The sequence below is a fragment of the Malus sylvestris genome, chromosome 2, assembly GCF_916048215.2.
Source record: "Malus sylvestris chromosome 2, drMalSylv7.2, whole genome shotgun sequence".
In the NCBI taxonomy this organism is placed as follows: Eukaryota; Viridiplantae; Streptophyta; class Magnoliopsida; order Rosales; family Rosaceae; genus Malus; species Malus sylvestris.
The window spans coordinates 29,179,970-29,197,997 of NC_062261.1; the positions used below are offsets into that span (position 1 = coordinate 29,179,970).

Sequence of the window (18,028 nt, forward strand, 5' to 3'; positions counted from 1 at the left end):
GGATGGTGACACACCTCGATCGAGATTGAGGCATGCTGGCCATCACGTGAGGGTGACGTAGCCATGTGCACTGAGCGGAAGCAATACTAATAATAAAGAATACTAATAAATAAAAACCAACTCATAAGAATACTAGCTAAGATAAGTGCTAGAAAATGTGTGAATGCACGATCAGAGCGTAAGTAGCCTAAGTTCAGTCCAAAAGACAAGTACTAATTAAACGACACCTAAAGATGCCCTACATTTGAGATAGTCTGTCACAACCTCCACTAATCCTCATGAGCCACCAACGAACAAGCTTCTCTAAAACCTGGAGGGGCACAAAACAGAAAGTGTGAGTGGGCAAAAACAATAACTTTCCATTTAACAAAAACAAAGCTATTCAAACATCCCGCAAAACAGCTAGTTAATAACTTCTCATACATTGCTCAAATGGGATGTTTGAATATACCAACGTGATCTACACAACCTTAAGAACATCCCCATATTTTTAGAAAAAATTTCTGACCACCTACACGCCACCACGCACCAGCGGAGGCACGGCCCTACGCGCCCCCACGCGCGGCCAAACCTTAACTGAGGCCTAACAGCGTTAGGAATATTCCGTTAAATTAAAGGAATATTCCGTTAAAATCAACTACTGCCGTTATTTGCTGTTAGGAATATTCCTTCAAAATTGACGGAATATTCCATCGTCCCCTACCTTCGAACTCCGGCGACCGTCGCCGTCGCCAGAAACTAAAAAAATATATAAAACCTTATATCTCTCTCATTTTTGCACGAAATTCCATGAAATCTTGACCAAAACGAAGCTTACAACATTAGGAACAATACCTTACCAATTTTGGGACCTGAAATCCTCGAGAATTCACCAGAGATCATTCGATAATCTGGCCAAACTTTGAACTCGTCAATCTCCACTTCCCGACGTCCAATTCTCTTGGTTTTTCTTCTCCGAGCTTCGTAAGGATGATCCAAAGCTCCCTAAGTCCTTGAAAATTCCTAAAAACCTCACATTTATGAGTGCATGAACAGTGCATGAATTCGGCAGTTGAGGTTTCTCGATCTAAAAAGGGTATGGATGAACTCAAAATCTTACAAAGAGTTTGAATATTACCTGTTAGACGTCGATCCATGCGCGAAGTGTGTGAGTTTGGTGTTCGTCCGTACGTTTTGTATGGAAATGGTAGGGAGGCTGAGAGAAGGAGAGGGAGAGAGAGAATACACGGGGTGTTTTGTGTGTGTGTGTGTGTGTGGGTGTGTGGTCCACGTGGGTCACCAACCAAAACCAAAGAAAATGCCATCTAAGTCCTAATTGGTTCCAAAATAATAGGACTTAGCACTAATTGGTCCAAAATCTAACCCACCACACCACTACACAAAACGTCCAAGGGTATATAAGTAATTTCATATCGTCAAAAATAAATATTTTAGGACGGGCTGTCATAGATGGCAAGGCGGGTTTGTTTATATTTTAATTAAAAAATATTTTTCTATAATAGGTTATAATAATTTTATGAATTTTTTAACAGAGATTGGATGGAATGCCTTAAATAAACACAAGGACTAAATTGGCCAAATTAAAAACATGAGGACTAAATTGATCGAATAGCTATAACACAGGGACCATTTTGACATTTAAACCTTTAATTTTCAATCAAATAAAGCACCAACTTTTAGGATTTTTCTTTTCTTTTTTAGTTTTATTCAAATGAAAAAAATTCCAAAAAAATTACGTGTTCAAACACTACAACTTGAAAAATTAACATTTTCAACTTAATTGTAAAAGACATCCCAACAAAGAGCAAATATAGCACAAAATATGCATGAACTATAGAATATGACTATTTTGTCAATTATCTATTACTATCACAAATTAAGAAACTTCACTCTCCAATATGTTTGAGTGTTTCTAAGTTGAGTCTATTGTATGTTAACACGAAAACCCTATTTGCATAGTCATATGCAAATCAATATAACCAAAACCAGAGAACGTCAATTTCATTCTGAAAAATGGTAAAACCTTAACCCTTAATACATGTTAGTTCAAACTGTAATGTTTCTTACTTGCATTAGAAGACCTTGTGATGAAGTATAGGCTTTGTCTTCTATTTTCTTGGATTCGAAATAAGTTCTAACTCTCAATACGATAAACTTATTTTCAATTTGAACCTTGACATTTGAGAAGAGGGACCAAACCTTAATTTATATATCGCAACTGCTTCCTCCTATCTTGGAAGCAATTGGTGCCGATTAAAGAGGTTGTAACTACCTTTTTATCCAAAATTTGAGTTCCTTAACTTTGATAAAATTTGATAAAATTCACAGCTAAAAAAACTTTTACATTCTCACATATGAATGAAATCAAGTCACTTCACATTGTATCAATATAAGTAAAAAGTGATTGATGAGCTATATTAACAAAATGAATTTTACAATTAACCACATTGATCTATTTATCGGACATTAGAAAAACTGAATATTAAAAGGAGGTATCAATATTCCAAATTACAAACTAATCAAACCAAAATGTAAATGATATATTTGAGAGAACAATAGTTGGGAGTTAATAGTATGCTAGCAAATTTCTGACATATATTTGGTTCTAAGAGACTATAAGCATCTTTATTACATGATCATCACAATATAAACAACATAATTAGAAAATGTGCTGCACTTCATAAGTACATTACTCTTACAAGTATTTTTACTAACAAAAGTAAGATTGCAATTGAATCAAACTGAGCACACTTCTTTATTCATAACATATAATAGTAAGGTTTAGGATATTGATAACTTACTCCCACATTTCAAACTCGATCAAGAGAAGCTTGTAAATCCAATATTAGAATATGTTTATTGAATTATGTGATAAGTAAAGCCTTTATGGATCTACCACCATTTGATGGGTGTTAAGATACTCGATATCTATTTCATCTTCACTAACTTTGTCTTGAATCTTCAAGTACTTGATGTGTAATAGCACAAAATCTCGAACTACATTTAAAAGAGGTAAGACCAACAAACTTAGAAATGATTTTAGTTATACTGGTTTATCTTAGAAGCCATTTTCAATTTCAAACTCGTAGTAATACTTATTTTTAAGTTCAAAACGTTAAAGAAGCAGGTGAATGAACTTAAGGTAAAACGATCAAAATGTAGTTATACATGTTGTCATTTTTATTTTTAATTGACTTGTATATTTTTGTGATTAAAATGTTCTTAATCCTCTTATCTAGCTAAGATTTTGATTTTGTTGTTAAGAAATTATTTGTCGTTTCGGAAAGTTTTCAAATTTATGATTAAAATGCTTTTGTGGGTTTCATCCCTCAATTGAGATTAAAAGAAATTGAGATAGATTATGTGTTGTGATCAGCAAATAAAATGTTTGCTAAAACACGACTAGCTGCACTATCTACCTTAAATATTTTCAATCATCAACCAAAACTTGGTTCCCTAACTAGATAATTATCAATCAATTTCTAGTACTTTAGTTCAAACAAATTAAGTTTTGGGCTATAAATAACACTCCTTGCTCACCTAAGTAAAAGCACAGAGAATTTAGAACTCAATTATGAAATATGAGTTGGTTATCAATTATCTCAAACACTTCTCTTATTTTAGAAAAGTTACATCTTTCTATTTAGAGTTTCAAACTCAAGAAAGTTATCAAACGTTCTTTAAGTCATTTTTCCTAAGCACTTTTTTATAAGTATTTGAAGCACCTAAATATAGTTGTTTACCCTGAGAATAGATCAAATATAAAATGCATCATGTTTTTTTTCTTTCCAAAATGTATATCTCTAAAGGATTAATTTATATGTATAAATGCTTTGTTATAGCTTGTTGTATTTATACCATTGTAATCTGCATTAAAAAAAAATTCCAGATTCTAGTGTTCCATGAGTTTTCCAACCGTTGAAAATCGTGAAAACTCTTCTTTTCTTTGCTCAATTAGTTCCTACATTTATAATCATTCAAGAAAAGAGTTTGGTGAATCTCGCCAAAAAACTCATCTTTTACATATGACTAATTGTGGTTGTATCTAACTCGTTTCTAAAATAATTTTAACGATCCTAAATAGATAACCTGCTCAACATTTTACATTATACAAACATGTTCGATTGAAAACTATCATTCATTTTGTTTCAAAGCATATAATCTTGATTACAAGTCTAGAAAGTTTGGTGATTAAATAATTAATACCTAGAGAGAAATAACCACACAATCAATTGTGTGCAACATGCTTTTCAAAGACCATTCTTCATTTCTGAATTGATCACATCAGTCTTGTTTCTCTATTGTGTTCTTCGCTCCTTATGTGAACTTAAAGATTATAACAAGCACTTAAAATTTGGAAAGTTTGGTAAAGTTCAAAGCAATACTTAAATATGGAACATAATCAAATGAACATAACATTTTGATTCTTAGATATTGTTCTATATGACTAGTATGTAGAAAGTTTATGAGTTATTACTTACGACAAGCCTATATTTGTATACGTTTCATCAATTTATTGGTTGATGTATTGTTACTAATGCTTACATGCTTGTAAGTACACATTACATTACTCATATTAATATGTATATCTGAACTAATATAACATGCTAGAGGAATTATTGTATTGGGAAGTTATATGAGTGGGCATTTAGCATCTATATTAAAAGTGAAATTCTAGTAAAAGCAGTTGAGAATTTTGAAAGTTAATTATGAGGTTAAGTCCCTTCAGATAGTGCACTACTATACCTATTAGGTGGTGAGAAGTCTAACTTTTGGATGTACGTAGTTTAGTATTATGGACTCTAACATGTTGCGGTTTGTTTTGTTGAAATTTTAGGATTTGTATTATATTACCAGTTCTCTAAATATGAGATTCACTAAGATGAAAAATACTATTATCTACAAAAAAATAAAATAAAAAAATAAAAACATTGTGACATGATTATGATTACTTTTGGCTAGATATTGTTGTGAATATGTGTGATTGTTCTCTAAGTCAAATGTACTATATTTTTTGGTTATCCATACTAGGTTTGTGTAACTCAAGATGCTACAATTTTTGTTTTTGAAGATGCTACACTTTGTTTTTGAAGTGACTTTATCTATATTATAATAAAACTTAAGCATTTCGTATTTACAAAAATCTTAGAAAGAATATTTTCTCTGGTACTGTAAACTTATGTACTTTGAACTACTCATGATTACTAATAAAACTTGTGTTTCAGAAATCTTGTGAATTTTAACGGTTTTAAACTGCAATGACACGTTTCATATTTTGTTATAATATATTAATCATGGATTTGGGGTGGGACATCAAGTCTATTAGCCTCAAAGATTTAGACCTATTATATTTTTATTTATTTTTTGTTAAAGAACATAGCCAAAGTGTTATCAAAATAAATCTCCTATAGTTTTTCAATGTTTCTCACAACGTTCATATTATAAATCAAGTTTTTCATCCAATTACTTTCCCTCATTAAGGACAACTAATATGTTATGACTTCATTGTAGATACAACCCTTATAGTTTGGTTCTTGCTTTTCCATGAGACTGTACCTTTATCTGAAATGAGAGTTTGCTTCTTGCTTTTCCATGAGATTGTACCACCATTTGAAATGAAAATAAACCCACTAGTTCACATCCTATCATCTACACATCCTTCCAAATCTGCAATAATGTAACAAACTAACTCTAAATTGTCAACATAATGGAATGGCAACGCATAGGACCATGTCTTCTTCAGGTATCACAACATTTTGTTTCCACCATTTCAATGCGCCAAATCAAGACTCGCTTGAAATCTCACTCACTTAATGCAAAAACTAAATCAACCCATGTACATATCGCGTGCATGCAACACACTTCCAACTAAAGAAGCATAATGCTTGTATTTTATTAATTGAATTTCACAATATGTTATATGCCACTGAATTGTAAAGAGTTTCCCACCTTTTCCAATGGAAACCTCATCACCACTACAAATTTTCATATAAATCTCTTTTTTACTCCACTCTTTGAGTTTTCCTTTCAATCCCTTCCATTAGCTTATAGCCTTCCAAACCTGGATTGTCATATTCTCTCCACTACTATTTGAACAGTCGTTTAAAGCTAGGATGTTGCATCAACGTATTTTCAAATCAAATGATACTAAACCTCATATCACCGCAGTTGTATCCAACATTAGAGGACAATGATCATACATTGTTATTGCTAAGACAAATTGTCTGACATGTGCATATTGTTTTCCCACCTTGCTGAAGTCATTGAAAATCTTTGTGTTTCTTGTACTCTTTACCCATTTGACTTCTCATTAGTGAATCTTACCACATTGAAGTAGCCCTCAACACATCAACGTGGTCCACAAAGACCATATAACCCAACCAACTCATCCCAAAATCCTTCTCTCGCTTTGTATCTGTTTGATCGAAAGGAAATAGGTTCTCCATTGATGGCCGTGGTTAAACTATGGATTACACAGGAAGATAGATTATTTCCTAAACTCTCTTGGGCAAGTGAATTGGAATAAATGAAATAGGGTTGAGTGCAAACCTAGTCATTGACAACCACATGGTACCTTCCAAAAGGTGTAACCCTAGTTGAACGGTTGACTCTAAGGCTTATTTTTAGTTAAGCCCCCCGAAACTCGACTTTAATCTCATTTTGCTCCCTGTAGCTCAAAAGTTGTCACTTTACTCCTTGAAACTCAAAATTTGTTCCACTTTACCTGTTGGAACTCGATTTCGATCTTATTTTGCCCCCTGAAACTTGAAACTCGTCTTTGTAAAACTCAAAATTCGCTCCACATTGCCTTATATTTTTTAGTTTCTTATGTGGGTTTGATTTTGATGCATTAGGCTAATCAATTTCTTTTTGATTTTGATGCACTTGGCTAATCAATTTCTTTTTTAATTATTTCATCTCTTTAATTTCTTTAAAACTTAATATTCTCTTATTGTTGAATATTAACGCATAATAGAGATTTATAATCAAATTTATTGCACACGTGGCATAGTCTTATTGGGTATTGGGTCTCACATATGTTTCAGGATGCGACCTATAAGTTTGAGGGTGAAGAGAGTCCTTAAGTCAAATGAAACGAATTTTGAGTTTCAAGGAGTAAAGTAGTGACTTTTGAGTTACATAGGGTAAAGTCAGATCAAAATAGAGTTCCAGAGGGCATAGCTAAAAATAAGCCTAACTCTTATAAGAAGTGTAACCCTATAGTCAAGGTTGTAACTCTTTGTACATTTATTGTATCTAGTTCATATATTAAAGTGACATATGTCTTCATTGTCAACCAATAGCTCTTCTTCTTAGAGTCACGCCTTTTGGCAAATAGGCACTTTTTTCATGTGAAAGCCCTTCTACAGAGATCATTTATCCCTTCAAGGTCCGTATAAACTCCTGACAACCACTCATTCATATCATTAGGGCCTTCCATACTTGACAAATGCTAAGGAGACTTTCTCAAAGTGAGACTCGCTATGGATTCTCTGTCACATCATGCTTTTGGCACAATTCTCGTGCCAACGTTATAAAATATTGTGCCAAAAAACGTGAGATGACAAAGAGTCTATAGAGAGTATCACTTTGAGAAAGTTGCAATTTGAGAGAGAAAAAAAAAAAATTAACCCGAATCTTGTTTCGAAAATGAATAGAGCACAGTCACACACCCCCCTCTATTGTATACAAAATTACAAAAGTATTGCAAATAATTTTGTCACCTTTTATTTATTTATTATCATACGATAAATTTGTTAGATCAAAGAGCCGATAAATTTCAAACCCAAGTCGTAGTGTAAAGAATATTCACCATTGTAATAGAGGTCCACTTATAACAGTTTTGTCACGAAAATAACACGAATACTAAAAACACTCTACGAATGCCAGATTTGGTAAAGAGCCACTTACAACTAGGGATGATAATTCTAATCGTTAAACCCGATAACCGTGGATAACCATCCGAATGGAACGGATTTGGGTATGGAAGTTTGGGTATATTCTGGATATGAGGAAAAACCGTTTATATTATTCGGTTATGGTTTTGAATATGTTATAGAGGTCCCCAAATCGTATCCATAACTGAATCCAACCTGATTAGTAAATAATATTGTTGATGCACAAAACCGGAGGTCTTGGAACAACGTAAATCCAACCGTAAATCTGCATGAAATGTAAATAACACAAGATGTATCGTGGTTGACCCCAAGGTTTGGGCTACGTCTACACTGATGATGTATTTATCTAAGAGGTGAGGGAGAGAACCTCTGTAATGAGAGGAGATGTGAGAAGGGTGAGAAGGCTCCAGAAATGGCCTCCCCCAAATTGTGAGGGTGATGGGTCCTTTTATAGAATAAGGACTCCTCACTTATTACATATTTGCCCTTTCTTTTATTACATAATTACATTTAAGTCCCCCGAGTATTTATACGAGGTCTAAATACGAGGCCCTAAATATGGTATAAACAGTAGTCCCCCAAGTCTTCAATCAAGATAGTCTTTTGGCTGGAAACTTGAAATTCAATCCATGTGTGGGCCGAAGTAACTAGATGTTGTCTTGAACTGATGCTTGATATGAGGCGGTGCTCAATCTGAAATGATGCTCAACTAGAAGTAGCACACGTTGCGGGGCTGCGAGGCTCGTGGCTTATGTTGCCTTGGTTGGCTCAGCTTGTGGCATTTGACGGTGATGGAGTCCCTTTTATAGAATAAGGGCTCGCTCCTCAATACATGAATGATGGGCTAGAGTTGATGCTCGCGGCGAGGCGGTTGCTCAGTAGGCGGCGATGCTCTCTAATGGTGGTGAGTGAGTCCCTTTTATAGAATAAGGGTTCGCTCCTCAATACATAAGTGATGGGTTAGGAGTGATGCTCACAACGAGGTGGTTGCTCAGCTGGCGGTGTTGCTCTCTAATGAAGGTGAGGGAGTCCCTTTTATAAAATAAAGGTTCACTCCTCAGTACATGAATAATGAGTGCTCTCTAATGAAAGTGATGAAGTCCTTTTTATAAAATAAAGGCTCGCTCCTCAATACATAAGTGATGGGCTAGAGTTCCCCAAGTATTTTGTATTTTTCATGAGGCCCAGTTGAGGCCCAATATATGGTAGATAATGTAGTCTCCCAAGTCTTCGATCAATAGAGTCTGTTGGCTGGAGACTTCAAATTGAATCCATGTATAGGCCGAAGTGGCGTTGTTCGGAGGCGGTATTTGTATAACCTGCACTGAAGCTTTGTAAGTGGAGCTTTGTAAGTGAAGCTTTGAAGCTGGAGCTCTATAAATGAAGCTTTTGAAGCTAGAACTTTTGTAAATAAAGCTTTTGAAGCTATAGCTCTGTAAATGAAGCTTTTGAAGCTAGAGCTTTTGTAAATGAAGCTTTTGAAGCTAAAGCTCTGTAAATGAAGTTTTTGAAGCTAGAGCTCTGTAAATGAAGCTTTTGAAGCTGATTGACATGAGTGATGCTTATGAATGTTTATGTTGATTGACATGAGTGATGCTCATAGATGTTGTTATGAGTGATGCTCATGAATGTTAACATGAGCGATGCTCATGAATGTTAACATGAGCGATGCTCATGAATGTTAACATGAGTGATGCTCATGAATGTTGTCATGAATGATGGTCATGATTGTTTATGTATGATTGTCATGAGTGATGCTCATGAATGTTTATGTATGAATGACATGAGTAATGCTCATGTATAATTTGGAGTACTGGGCGTACTTTTGATCACCTGGTTGGTGGCATGAAGGAGAGTACGGGTTGTACATTTCATCACCTGGTTGGTGGCATGAATGACTAGTTGCCAAATGATATTAGAGTACGGGTTGTACATTTCATCACCTGGTTGGTGGTAATAGCGGCAGGTTGCCGAATAAATTTTTGTAGTACTGGGCGTATTTTTTGTCACCTGGTTAGTGCTATTTTGGGCTTATAGGCCTTCGCCCTCCACACAACATTCCAGCCCATTTACTTTGGGCTTTGCCGGTTTTTTTTTTTGGTATTATTACCCTCTGATGGAGGGTTTATACAGATGTCTTCGAGAGATAAGAAAAATGAATTACATCACTTTAAAGTAAGAAAAGTAAATCACATCATTCTGATGGGATGTTTTATTCCTTGCTTTTGCTTTCCACTGCATCTCTGTCTCTTGGCGAAACTGGTTAACTCCACTTGCTTTTCTTGGACATCTTGGTCGTGCCCATCCACTATCACCCCTCTTTTTTTCTTTTTCTGCTGTTTGAACACAAGCTGGTGTACTCCAGCTATAAAAATCCCAACAAAGTACTTTTCTTTTCTGCTCTTCTGCTTTTGTTCCCCACTCTTCCTTTTTTTTTTTCCTGAAAATCCCTATAGAGCTTAATGGTCGGTGAGATTTCCTCGCTGTGGACGAACAGCTAGACGTTCATCCCCGTCATGCACAGCTTCAGTACCTCCCATGGCGTCCCCTTGATTGCAACGGATTTTGGCTATGAGGTGGCAGTTCTCGAGGTTTTCCTTGATGGTCTCGACGGTCCTGCTTCGACGCGGTGGTGGAGCTGGGGAAGTCGGAGTTCGGCTGGGACTCTTGTCCTACCGCTGCTGGGTCTGGTAGTGGATTTTACTATTTTCTCTAAATAATCGTACTCGTCAAAATCCATCAGACTTTTCTTCTAACCAGACAATAACCTCACGGGTAAACCTCAGTTCTGGCGATATCTCTAGTGGAGCTACGAACAGAAGAAACAGCAAGAAGAAGGGGAATGATGAGGACGAAGAAGAATTGCAGTTGCAGAGACGCAGACGCAGAAGAAGGAAGAGCTGACTGAGACTCTGTTCTCGACCGGTGGCAGAGGATTAGAACGCGGTGAAGGCAGCAGGCCTCTCGGAAGCTCTCAAGCCAAAGCAGCGTGACTTGCTTTGATTTTGCTCTGAAAGCGTTTATCCATGACTTCGTAGGTTCCATTTTTTGCTGTGTCTGTGATTGTGAGAGAGACGGAGGATGGAGGACGAAGGAGCTTCTGTATTTTTGCCGAAGGAATCATCCATGGCGGTGAGTTATGGGTCCAAAAATAAATTCATGACGTGGCCCACGTACAACCTACCATTCAACGGTAACTACCATTCTTTCAAAACCTGCGAACTGAGTCAGGTCACGAGTAACAGAGACGGATAGAGAAGAGAGAGAGAGAGAGAGAGAGAGCTGAGGAGTGTTTCAGATTTGGATCTTTTCTAATTCTGGGTTTTTGTGATTTTTCAGATTCACGATGGATGTGAAAACATGAAAGAGAATCGATATAGCTTTTTGTGTCGATTCCCACAGACGGCGCCAAATGTTGATGCACAAAACCGGAAGTCTTGGAACAACGTAAATCTGACCGTGAATCTGCATGAAATGTAAATAACACAAGATGTATCGTGGTTCACCCCAAGGTTTGGGTTACGTCCACACTGATGATGTATTTATCTAAGAGGTGAGGGAGAGAACCTCTGTAATGAGAGGAGATGTGAGAAGGGTGAGAAGGCTCCAGAAATGGCCTCCACCAAATTGTGAGGGTGAGGGGTCCTTTTATAGAATAAGGACTCCTCACTTATTACATATTTGCCATTTTCTTTATTACATAATTATATTTAAGTCCCCGAGTATTTATACGAGGTCTAAATACGAGGCCCTAAATATGGTATAAACAAATATAATTTATATATATATATATATATATATATATATATATATGTATATCTATTATTCACCGATTCATTACCTTGATAATACCAAAAGTTGCATTTTGTAGGAAAGTAAAGCTTTGAATCAAAATCAATGCGAACTCAATGGTGCTTATGGGAGATATCAAAGATAAGCCAACATCAGTAGTGTTTTAATTTTTATACTCAACAAGATCCATTCATTGGATCATTTTATACATCAATATATACAGTTATAGATATATTTGTACATCTATTATTCACTGAATCATTACCTTGAGAATACAAAAGTTGCATTTTGTAGGAAAGTAAAGTTTTGAATCAAAATCAATGTGAACTCAATGGTGCTTATGAGAGATATCAAAGATAAGCCAACATCATTAGTGTTTTAATTTTTATGCTCAGCAAGATCCATTTATTGGATCATTTTATACATCAAATGTTTAATGACGAAATTAATATCTTCTAACTTATAATGTCTCAACTGAACGAATATATTTTTTGTATTGATGAATATGGATATACCCGTTAACCGATGAAAAATCCGTTACCCGGTGGGTATGGTTATAGATAATACCCGATGATTAATTTACGGTTATGGATATAGTTAATTTTCGTGGTTATGAGGATGGATATAGCATTTCCGTCCCCAAACCGAACCGTTGTCATCCCTACTTACAACAGTAAATTAAGGTGAGAATAAAATATCTTGGGTAAATACTTGGGCATGGAAACCAAAACGTGTGGGTGGGCGGTGCGGTGGGCATTCAAACCTATCCCTTCCTAATATCATAATACAAATTGTAAAAAAACGTGGGTCCTGAGTTTGACCATGGCTGAGATCATGACCCTTCATCACGCATACCAGCTCACCAAAGTCGACGACATCAACGGCCATAAATAAATCCATCCGATCTGAAAAGGCAAAAGAGTTGAAAATTACAAAACAGGACTTGGGAGGCGGTTCTGACGGCCAATATAGAACAAAGACGAGGAGAGAGAGAGAGAGAGAGAGAGAGAGAGAGAGAGAGAGGGGTCAGGTGGGCAGAAGTAGGCAGAAGATTAAAAGAGAGAGAGGTTCCCTTTCCCCAACAGCTCAGTGCTCACAGCGGAAAACCAAAACACTCACAAATCTCACATTTCGCTTTCTCTCTCAAGAATTTCATCAAACACCCTTGTCTGCAAAGTTCAAACCCATTTCCAATTCTGCGAATGCTCTAGAGTCTCTCTCCCCTCTATATCTTATTCTCTGAAGGAAGAAGACAATGGAGTCCACCGAGGCCTCCTACATGTCGTCACCGGAGGCCCCGCGGAGGCGCTTATCGCCGCCGCCGCCCAAATCACCGGGTTCCGGTATCTCTCTCACTCTCTCTTTCTCTGATCCGATCCACTTTCTCTCTCTGCTGTCTATGTATTGTATTATGTGATGTGTGTATCTAGTGGCGATTTCTGTTGTTTTTGTATTCTAATTGTTTGGCGGAGTGGTACAATGATGAAAATGTCAGCTTCCTTGAAGTCAATTCCGTTTGCTTTCTGTAAAATGAAACCCCAACCCTAACCTAAGCCCGACGTTTGGTTTGTTTGCTGAGAAAATCCTAGGGGATTCCAATTGAATGAAAATAGGGTTGCAAATTACGTTTGAATTTGAACAATTTCGTATTCTGAACTGATGCCGAGGTGAGGGAGTTTCGTATAATTGTTATTTACGGCATAAATCGGATTTTGTTGCAAGTGTCTTAAGAGTGAAAGCTCAACCAGGGTCTGATTTCCGTATGTCCTAAATGCATTCGGTTTTAATCTTTTATTTTTTACTTGTTCCAGATTCTGTGGAGAAGCCTACATATGTTAGGTTTCTGGTATCAAATGCTGCAGCTGGTTCTGTTATTGGAAAGGGTGGTGCAACAATCACTGATTTTCAATCGCAGTCTGGAGCAAGAATTCAGTTGTCACGCAATCATGAGTTTTTCCCCGGAACAACTGATAGGATTATTATGATCTCTGGAACAATTAATGAAATAGTCAAGGCTGTGGACCTTGTTCTTGCTAAGTTACTGAGTGAGGTACTTTTGATGATGCAGGTTCACACCATATATGTTTCTACAATATTGGTAAAGTAAACTAGATATTTCTGGTGCTAATTATGCTCTTCCTGTGTCGGTCAGCTTCATTCTGAAGAAACTGAAGAAGTGGAGCCGAGAACAAAGCTGAGATTAGTTGTTCCAAATAGTTCATGTGGTGGCATAATTGGGAAAGGAGGGTCTACCATAAAGTAAGAACACAACATCATGGATTTTTTAATAGCATAACTCATTCTTGCCATGCTTATAGAACATAGTGATGAAATAAAATATCTTCTCTTAATGTTGAAAATCTGAGTTCTTGTTGTGAGACTAAATATTTATTTTTGTTTCCTTCAGTAATAGTAACAAAATAAAGTGACATTCCCTGGTGTTTGTATTTCTCTGAAGTATGTGTTCATTTAGAACATGCCCATATATTGCATCTTTACTTCACTACGGATGTGGCTACGATACTTGGAAAAACCTAGAAATACAAGAATTGGCGAGTATAAACAAATTTCAATTTGCAGAGTTTTCTGCTGTCAGAAACTATTAGAGAATCAGCAAGGTTTTAGCTAAAGTAGTGGATCTACAATATTATAATTGTTCTGATGTGAATTTTTTTTAGGGAGAGTCAGTTCCTTAATTTTGGGTTTCTGCTCGCTAACATAAATGAGTGAACTGGACTTCGTAATTAAATAAAATCTCGGATTTGGAAAATGATGTGTGTTGATCTGGAGGTGACATGATGGCTGGTGGGCTATTGTATCAAAGAAAAGTTGTAGCTGAATGTCTACTGACAAAATTGATTACTTATATAATTGCATAGACTCAAGATGCATGGCTCGAGATGGAGAGGCATTTTTATACATAGAATTGTTCTGCTTGAGGCTGGTTCATACGTCCTATTTGGAGTCCTGTCATAACTGATTTTTTTTGCAAATGATAACAATCATTTATCATGTTCAGCTTTTAAAATATGAAGGGTGTCGTGACCTAACTAGAGAAATTTATAGAAGTTGAGTAGAAAGGTAGCAGAGATACACAGTTTACTAGAATAGAAGATATATGTTATTTTATAAGGATACTTTTACTTATGAAAAGAAAAGCAATACATGCAGTGACTAGGATTCTGCATTGGCAGTTCTATTAGGTGGAGGTTTTTGGTAATTAATTTCCCCTTCCTGTTATGTTGTCATTTGTTTGTTTCATGAGATAGTTGGGTGTAGGCTTCTCTTTACATGAGAAAAGCCATGGCCCATGCTTATGCCCTGTTGCTGAGTGAGATAATAAATATATTTGCAGTCTTTTGGTGCTTAGACATTCAGACTAGATTCAGTAGTTACTCTTCATTAAAGTGTTATTGAACAGTGAAGTCTTTTCGTTGGTAAAATTTTGCAAACTGATACTTTTAACTCATATTTTAGTAAACTTTCATGCTGTTCAATATTAGGGTCCTCATTTTTATGTATGTCACACAACAAAAATATATAAAGTTGCTAACAATTAAGATTTCCTTTGACCAGGTCATTTATTGAAGAATCACAAGCTGGAATTAAAATATCACCACAAGACAATAATTACTTTGGATTGAATGATCGACTGGTGACAATAACAGGAAGTCTGGATGAACAGATGCGAGCAGTTGATTTAATTGTTGCTAAGCTATCTGAAGACTCGCATTATGCTCAGTCTATGAATGCCCCATTTTCATATCCAGGTGTGTCCGCTTATGATTGTTATCCTTAATTTATTGCCTTTTCAAAATAAATAAATAAATAAAAATAGAAAGTTCTTCATTTATAGAGAGAACTTAGTGTGTTGGTGTGCAAAATATTTTACGGCGTAGAACATATTAGACCTAAAATGAACTATGCTGGAAAGTAGCCAAATCGGTGTCCCAATTCTACTGTAAACAATAGAAGTTCCAATTTTGATCTTCATTACCCCACGATGGGAATAAAAAGGGCATACCTATTAAAAGTACATGTACAGTTTTTAAGTGTGCTATCACTTAGAAAACCAATTGTGTAGAAAAGTCATTTCCTGCCATTTTCCATTGCGTATAATATTGAAGTGAATTTGAAAAGCTGAAATGAAAAATAAGAGAGATCAATTTCTATCAATGTATTTTGATATAAAGCAAATTGTTACAGAGTAGAACGAAAGAGAAGTTATTTTAATTTTTGAGAAAAGGTTCTAAACTCCCTTAAGTTGATATTCTTGTGTGTGAAATAGAATGGCATATGTGCATATATTTGACTCATCTAATTAGACCACACTTAAATATTTGATTGTTATTGGGGGCAAGCAAATAAATTTGGACTCAAGGACCAGGATCCAAATATCCCTTTGTTTATTTTCTGGGAAAGTGATGGGAACAGCCTGGGCTTGCACCAGGACAAGCCCTTGGAAAGTAGAGGATTTTAGGAGTGAGATGTCCCTGTAGGATCTGCTTCTGGACATTCTGCATCTATAACATTTTTTGAGAAAACGGATAATCAGATGAAATTCTTTTAATTTTAAAAATTTGGTGGTTGTAAATAGTGGTTCATGATGACCATTTGTTTCATAGTATGATTGCATTGTTTCATATAATTGCCTAGATTGGAGTATGTACAATTATGGTGAGATTTGAATCCTAGTAAGTTCTTTCCAACTGAACATATAGGTGTTTCCTTCTCGGGTTTTCATGGTATTCCATATACATATGTGCTTCCTTCTGTTGCAACAGCAGCGTACAATGCAATGAGTTATGGACCACCAAACGGGACTGGAGGAAAGTTTCAGAATGCTAAGGTTCATTCTTACACATAAGATATTATCTTATTTAAATTAACAAACATCCAGGGACTTGTATAATTTGAATATATATGCTTAGTAAGTGTTCATTTCTAGACTTGTTTGTGTTGGCCTGGGATAGTATTTCTGAATTTGCATTGAGATATTATGTGGGACAGTGGATGTGTTTGAAATTATGACTTGTCAAATGGTTCTTTTGGGGCCTGTTAGTCCGTTTGGAAGTAGAAAATGCTGTATGAACCTTATTTCCATAGTGGTTAAAACACTCAAGGGAATGGTAACATGTTGTTTGATTGCAGGTGCATAATTGTCATGCTATCCATGTATCGTCTCATCATCAGTTTTAGTAATCAAAAGACATCTGAGTCAAATTAAAAGTTGATTCATACTCTTTTAACTTTTGATTTTTTATTGACAACAAACATTTTGTTTTCCAGGAGGATCAAAGCAACTCGGTCACAATTGGTGTTGCAGATGAGCATATTGGGTTGGTTCTTGGTCGTGGTGGAAGGACCATAACAGAGATTAGTCAGGTTTTATAAGTACCAACTTTATATGCTGTAGCTTCATAACATCTGCACAAACTCTAACCAGAGCACTTTGTTTTGGCAGGGTAGTGGAGCCAAGATAAAGATATCTGATAGGGGTGACTTCATGTCTGGAACTACCGACAGGTATTAAAAATCTTGGCGTCGTTAATCTTCTGCCCCAAGCGACCATCTCTAAATCTCAACTTTCAAATCATGTGTCTTGTTCTACAGGAAGGTGACAATTACGGGTTCACAAAGGGCAATCCGTGCTGCTGAGTCCATGATTATGCAGAAAGTATCCTATGCTTCCGAGAGGGCAATGGATTAGCTTTCCAAGTATCCCAACTCGTTCTCTCAGAGAGTCTCTTGGCGGACGGAGCTGCCCGAATTAACTCATTCTCACAGTATGATAATTTGGTTCAGAAAATTTGAATGCTGTGGTAGGAAGCAAGAACGGGAGAAAAATTTCTTTTTGTCTGGAGCGCAATTTATAGGGACTTATCTTTTTTGTTTTTGAAGAGGGACAACGTTGGAGAAAGCGATTATTTATTGGCTAAATAGAATGAATAGCTTTATTTCTTTATTTATACAGTTTGTAACTTCTGAATTTGTAGGTGCCGTCTCAATATACGTTTGTAGCTTTATTTCCATGCAAATCAAGTTTTATAATGGAAAATTTGTTCTCCTGCGTCTCGGGTTAAAGCTCTCCCGCTCTCCTTAGTGATATTGCTTGTCGTCGACCCCGATTTATGTATATTTTTACACAATACAAGTTCTAGTGAGCTCATGTGATTTTTGTGGATACAAATTTTAGCCGTCTTCTCCTTTGACGAAAGTGCATTATAAAATAATAATACCTAAGATTAAGGTCAAAAGCTTCAGGCGCCCACAATGAATGGGAGGCTTTGGCTGAAATATCTTCGATGTTAAAGTTAGAATTTGAGAGAGAATGAACT

At 36.1% G+C, this 18,028-nt stretch overlaps 1 protein-coding gene across 3 annotated transcripts; it reads left to right on the forward strand.

The window, feature by feature from the left end:
- The first annotated feature begins 12,683 nt into the window (after positions 1–12,683).
- Positions 12,684–17,760, forward strand: LOC126587231 (protein BTR1-like). 3 transcript variants are annotated; one of them, XM_050252286.1, is made up of 8 exons: positions 12,684–13,033; positions 13,502–13,740; positions 13,843–13,949; positions 15,267–15,460; positions 16,478–16,539; positions 16,980–17,075; positions 17,155–17,216; positions 17,304–17,760. In XM_050252286.1, exons 1-8 carry the CDS (start codon positions 12,946–12,948, stop codon positions 17,398–17,400), a joined length of 945 nt encoding a protein of 314 aa, XP_050108243.1. In that variant the 5' UTR covers positions 12,684–12,945; the 3' UTR covers positions 17,401–17,760. The 3 variants fall into 3 exon arrangements, with proteins under 3 accessions (XP_050108243.1, XP_050108230.1, XP_050108236.1); XM_050252273.1 differs by having other exon boundaries at positions 12,685–13,033; positions 16,412–16,539; XM_050252279.1 differs by having other exon boundaries at positions 12,686–13,033; positions 16,475–16,539.
- The last annotated feature ends 268 nt before the right edge of the window (positions 17,761–18,028 follow it).

Coding starts and splice junctions, on each gene's coding strand:
- LOC126587231 (XM_050252273.1), top strand. CDS start 12,946: ATGGAGTCCACCGAGGCCTCCTACATGTCGTCACCGGAGGCCCCGCGG. Junction 13,741..13,842: donor TTGCTAAGTTACTGAGTGAG/GTACTTTTGATG, acceptor TGTGTCGGTCAG/CTTCATTCTGAAGAAACTGA. Junction 13,950..15,266: donor AAAGGAGGGTCTACCATAAA/GTAAGAACACAA, acceptor TCCTTTGACCAG/GTCATTTATTGAAGAATCAC.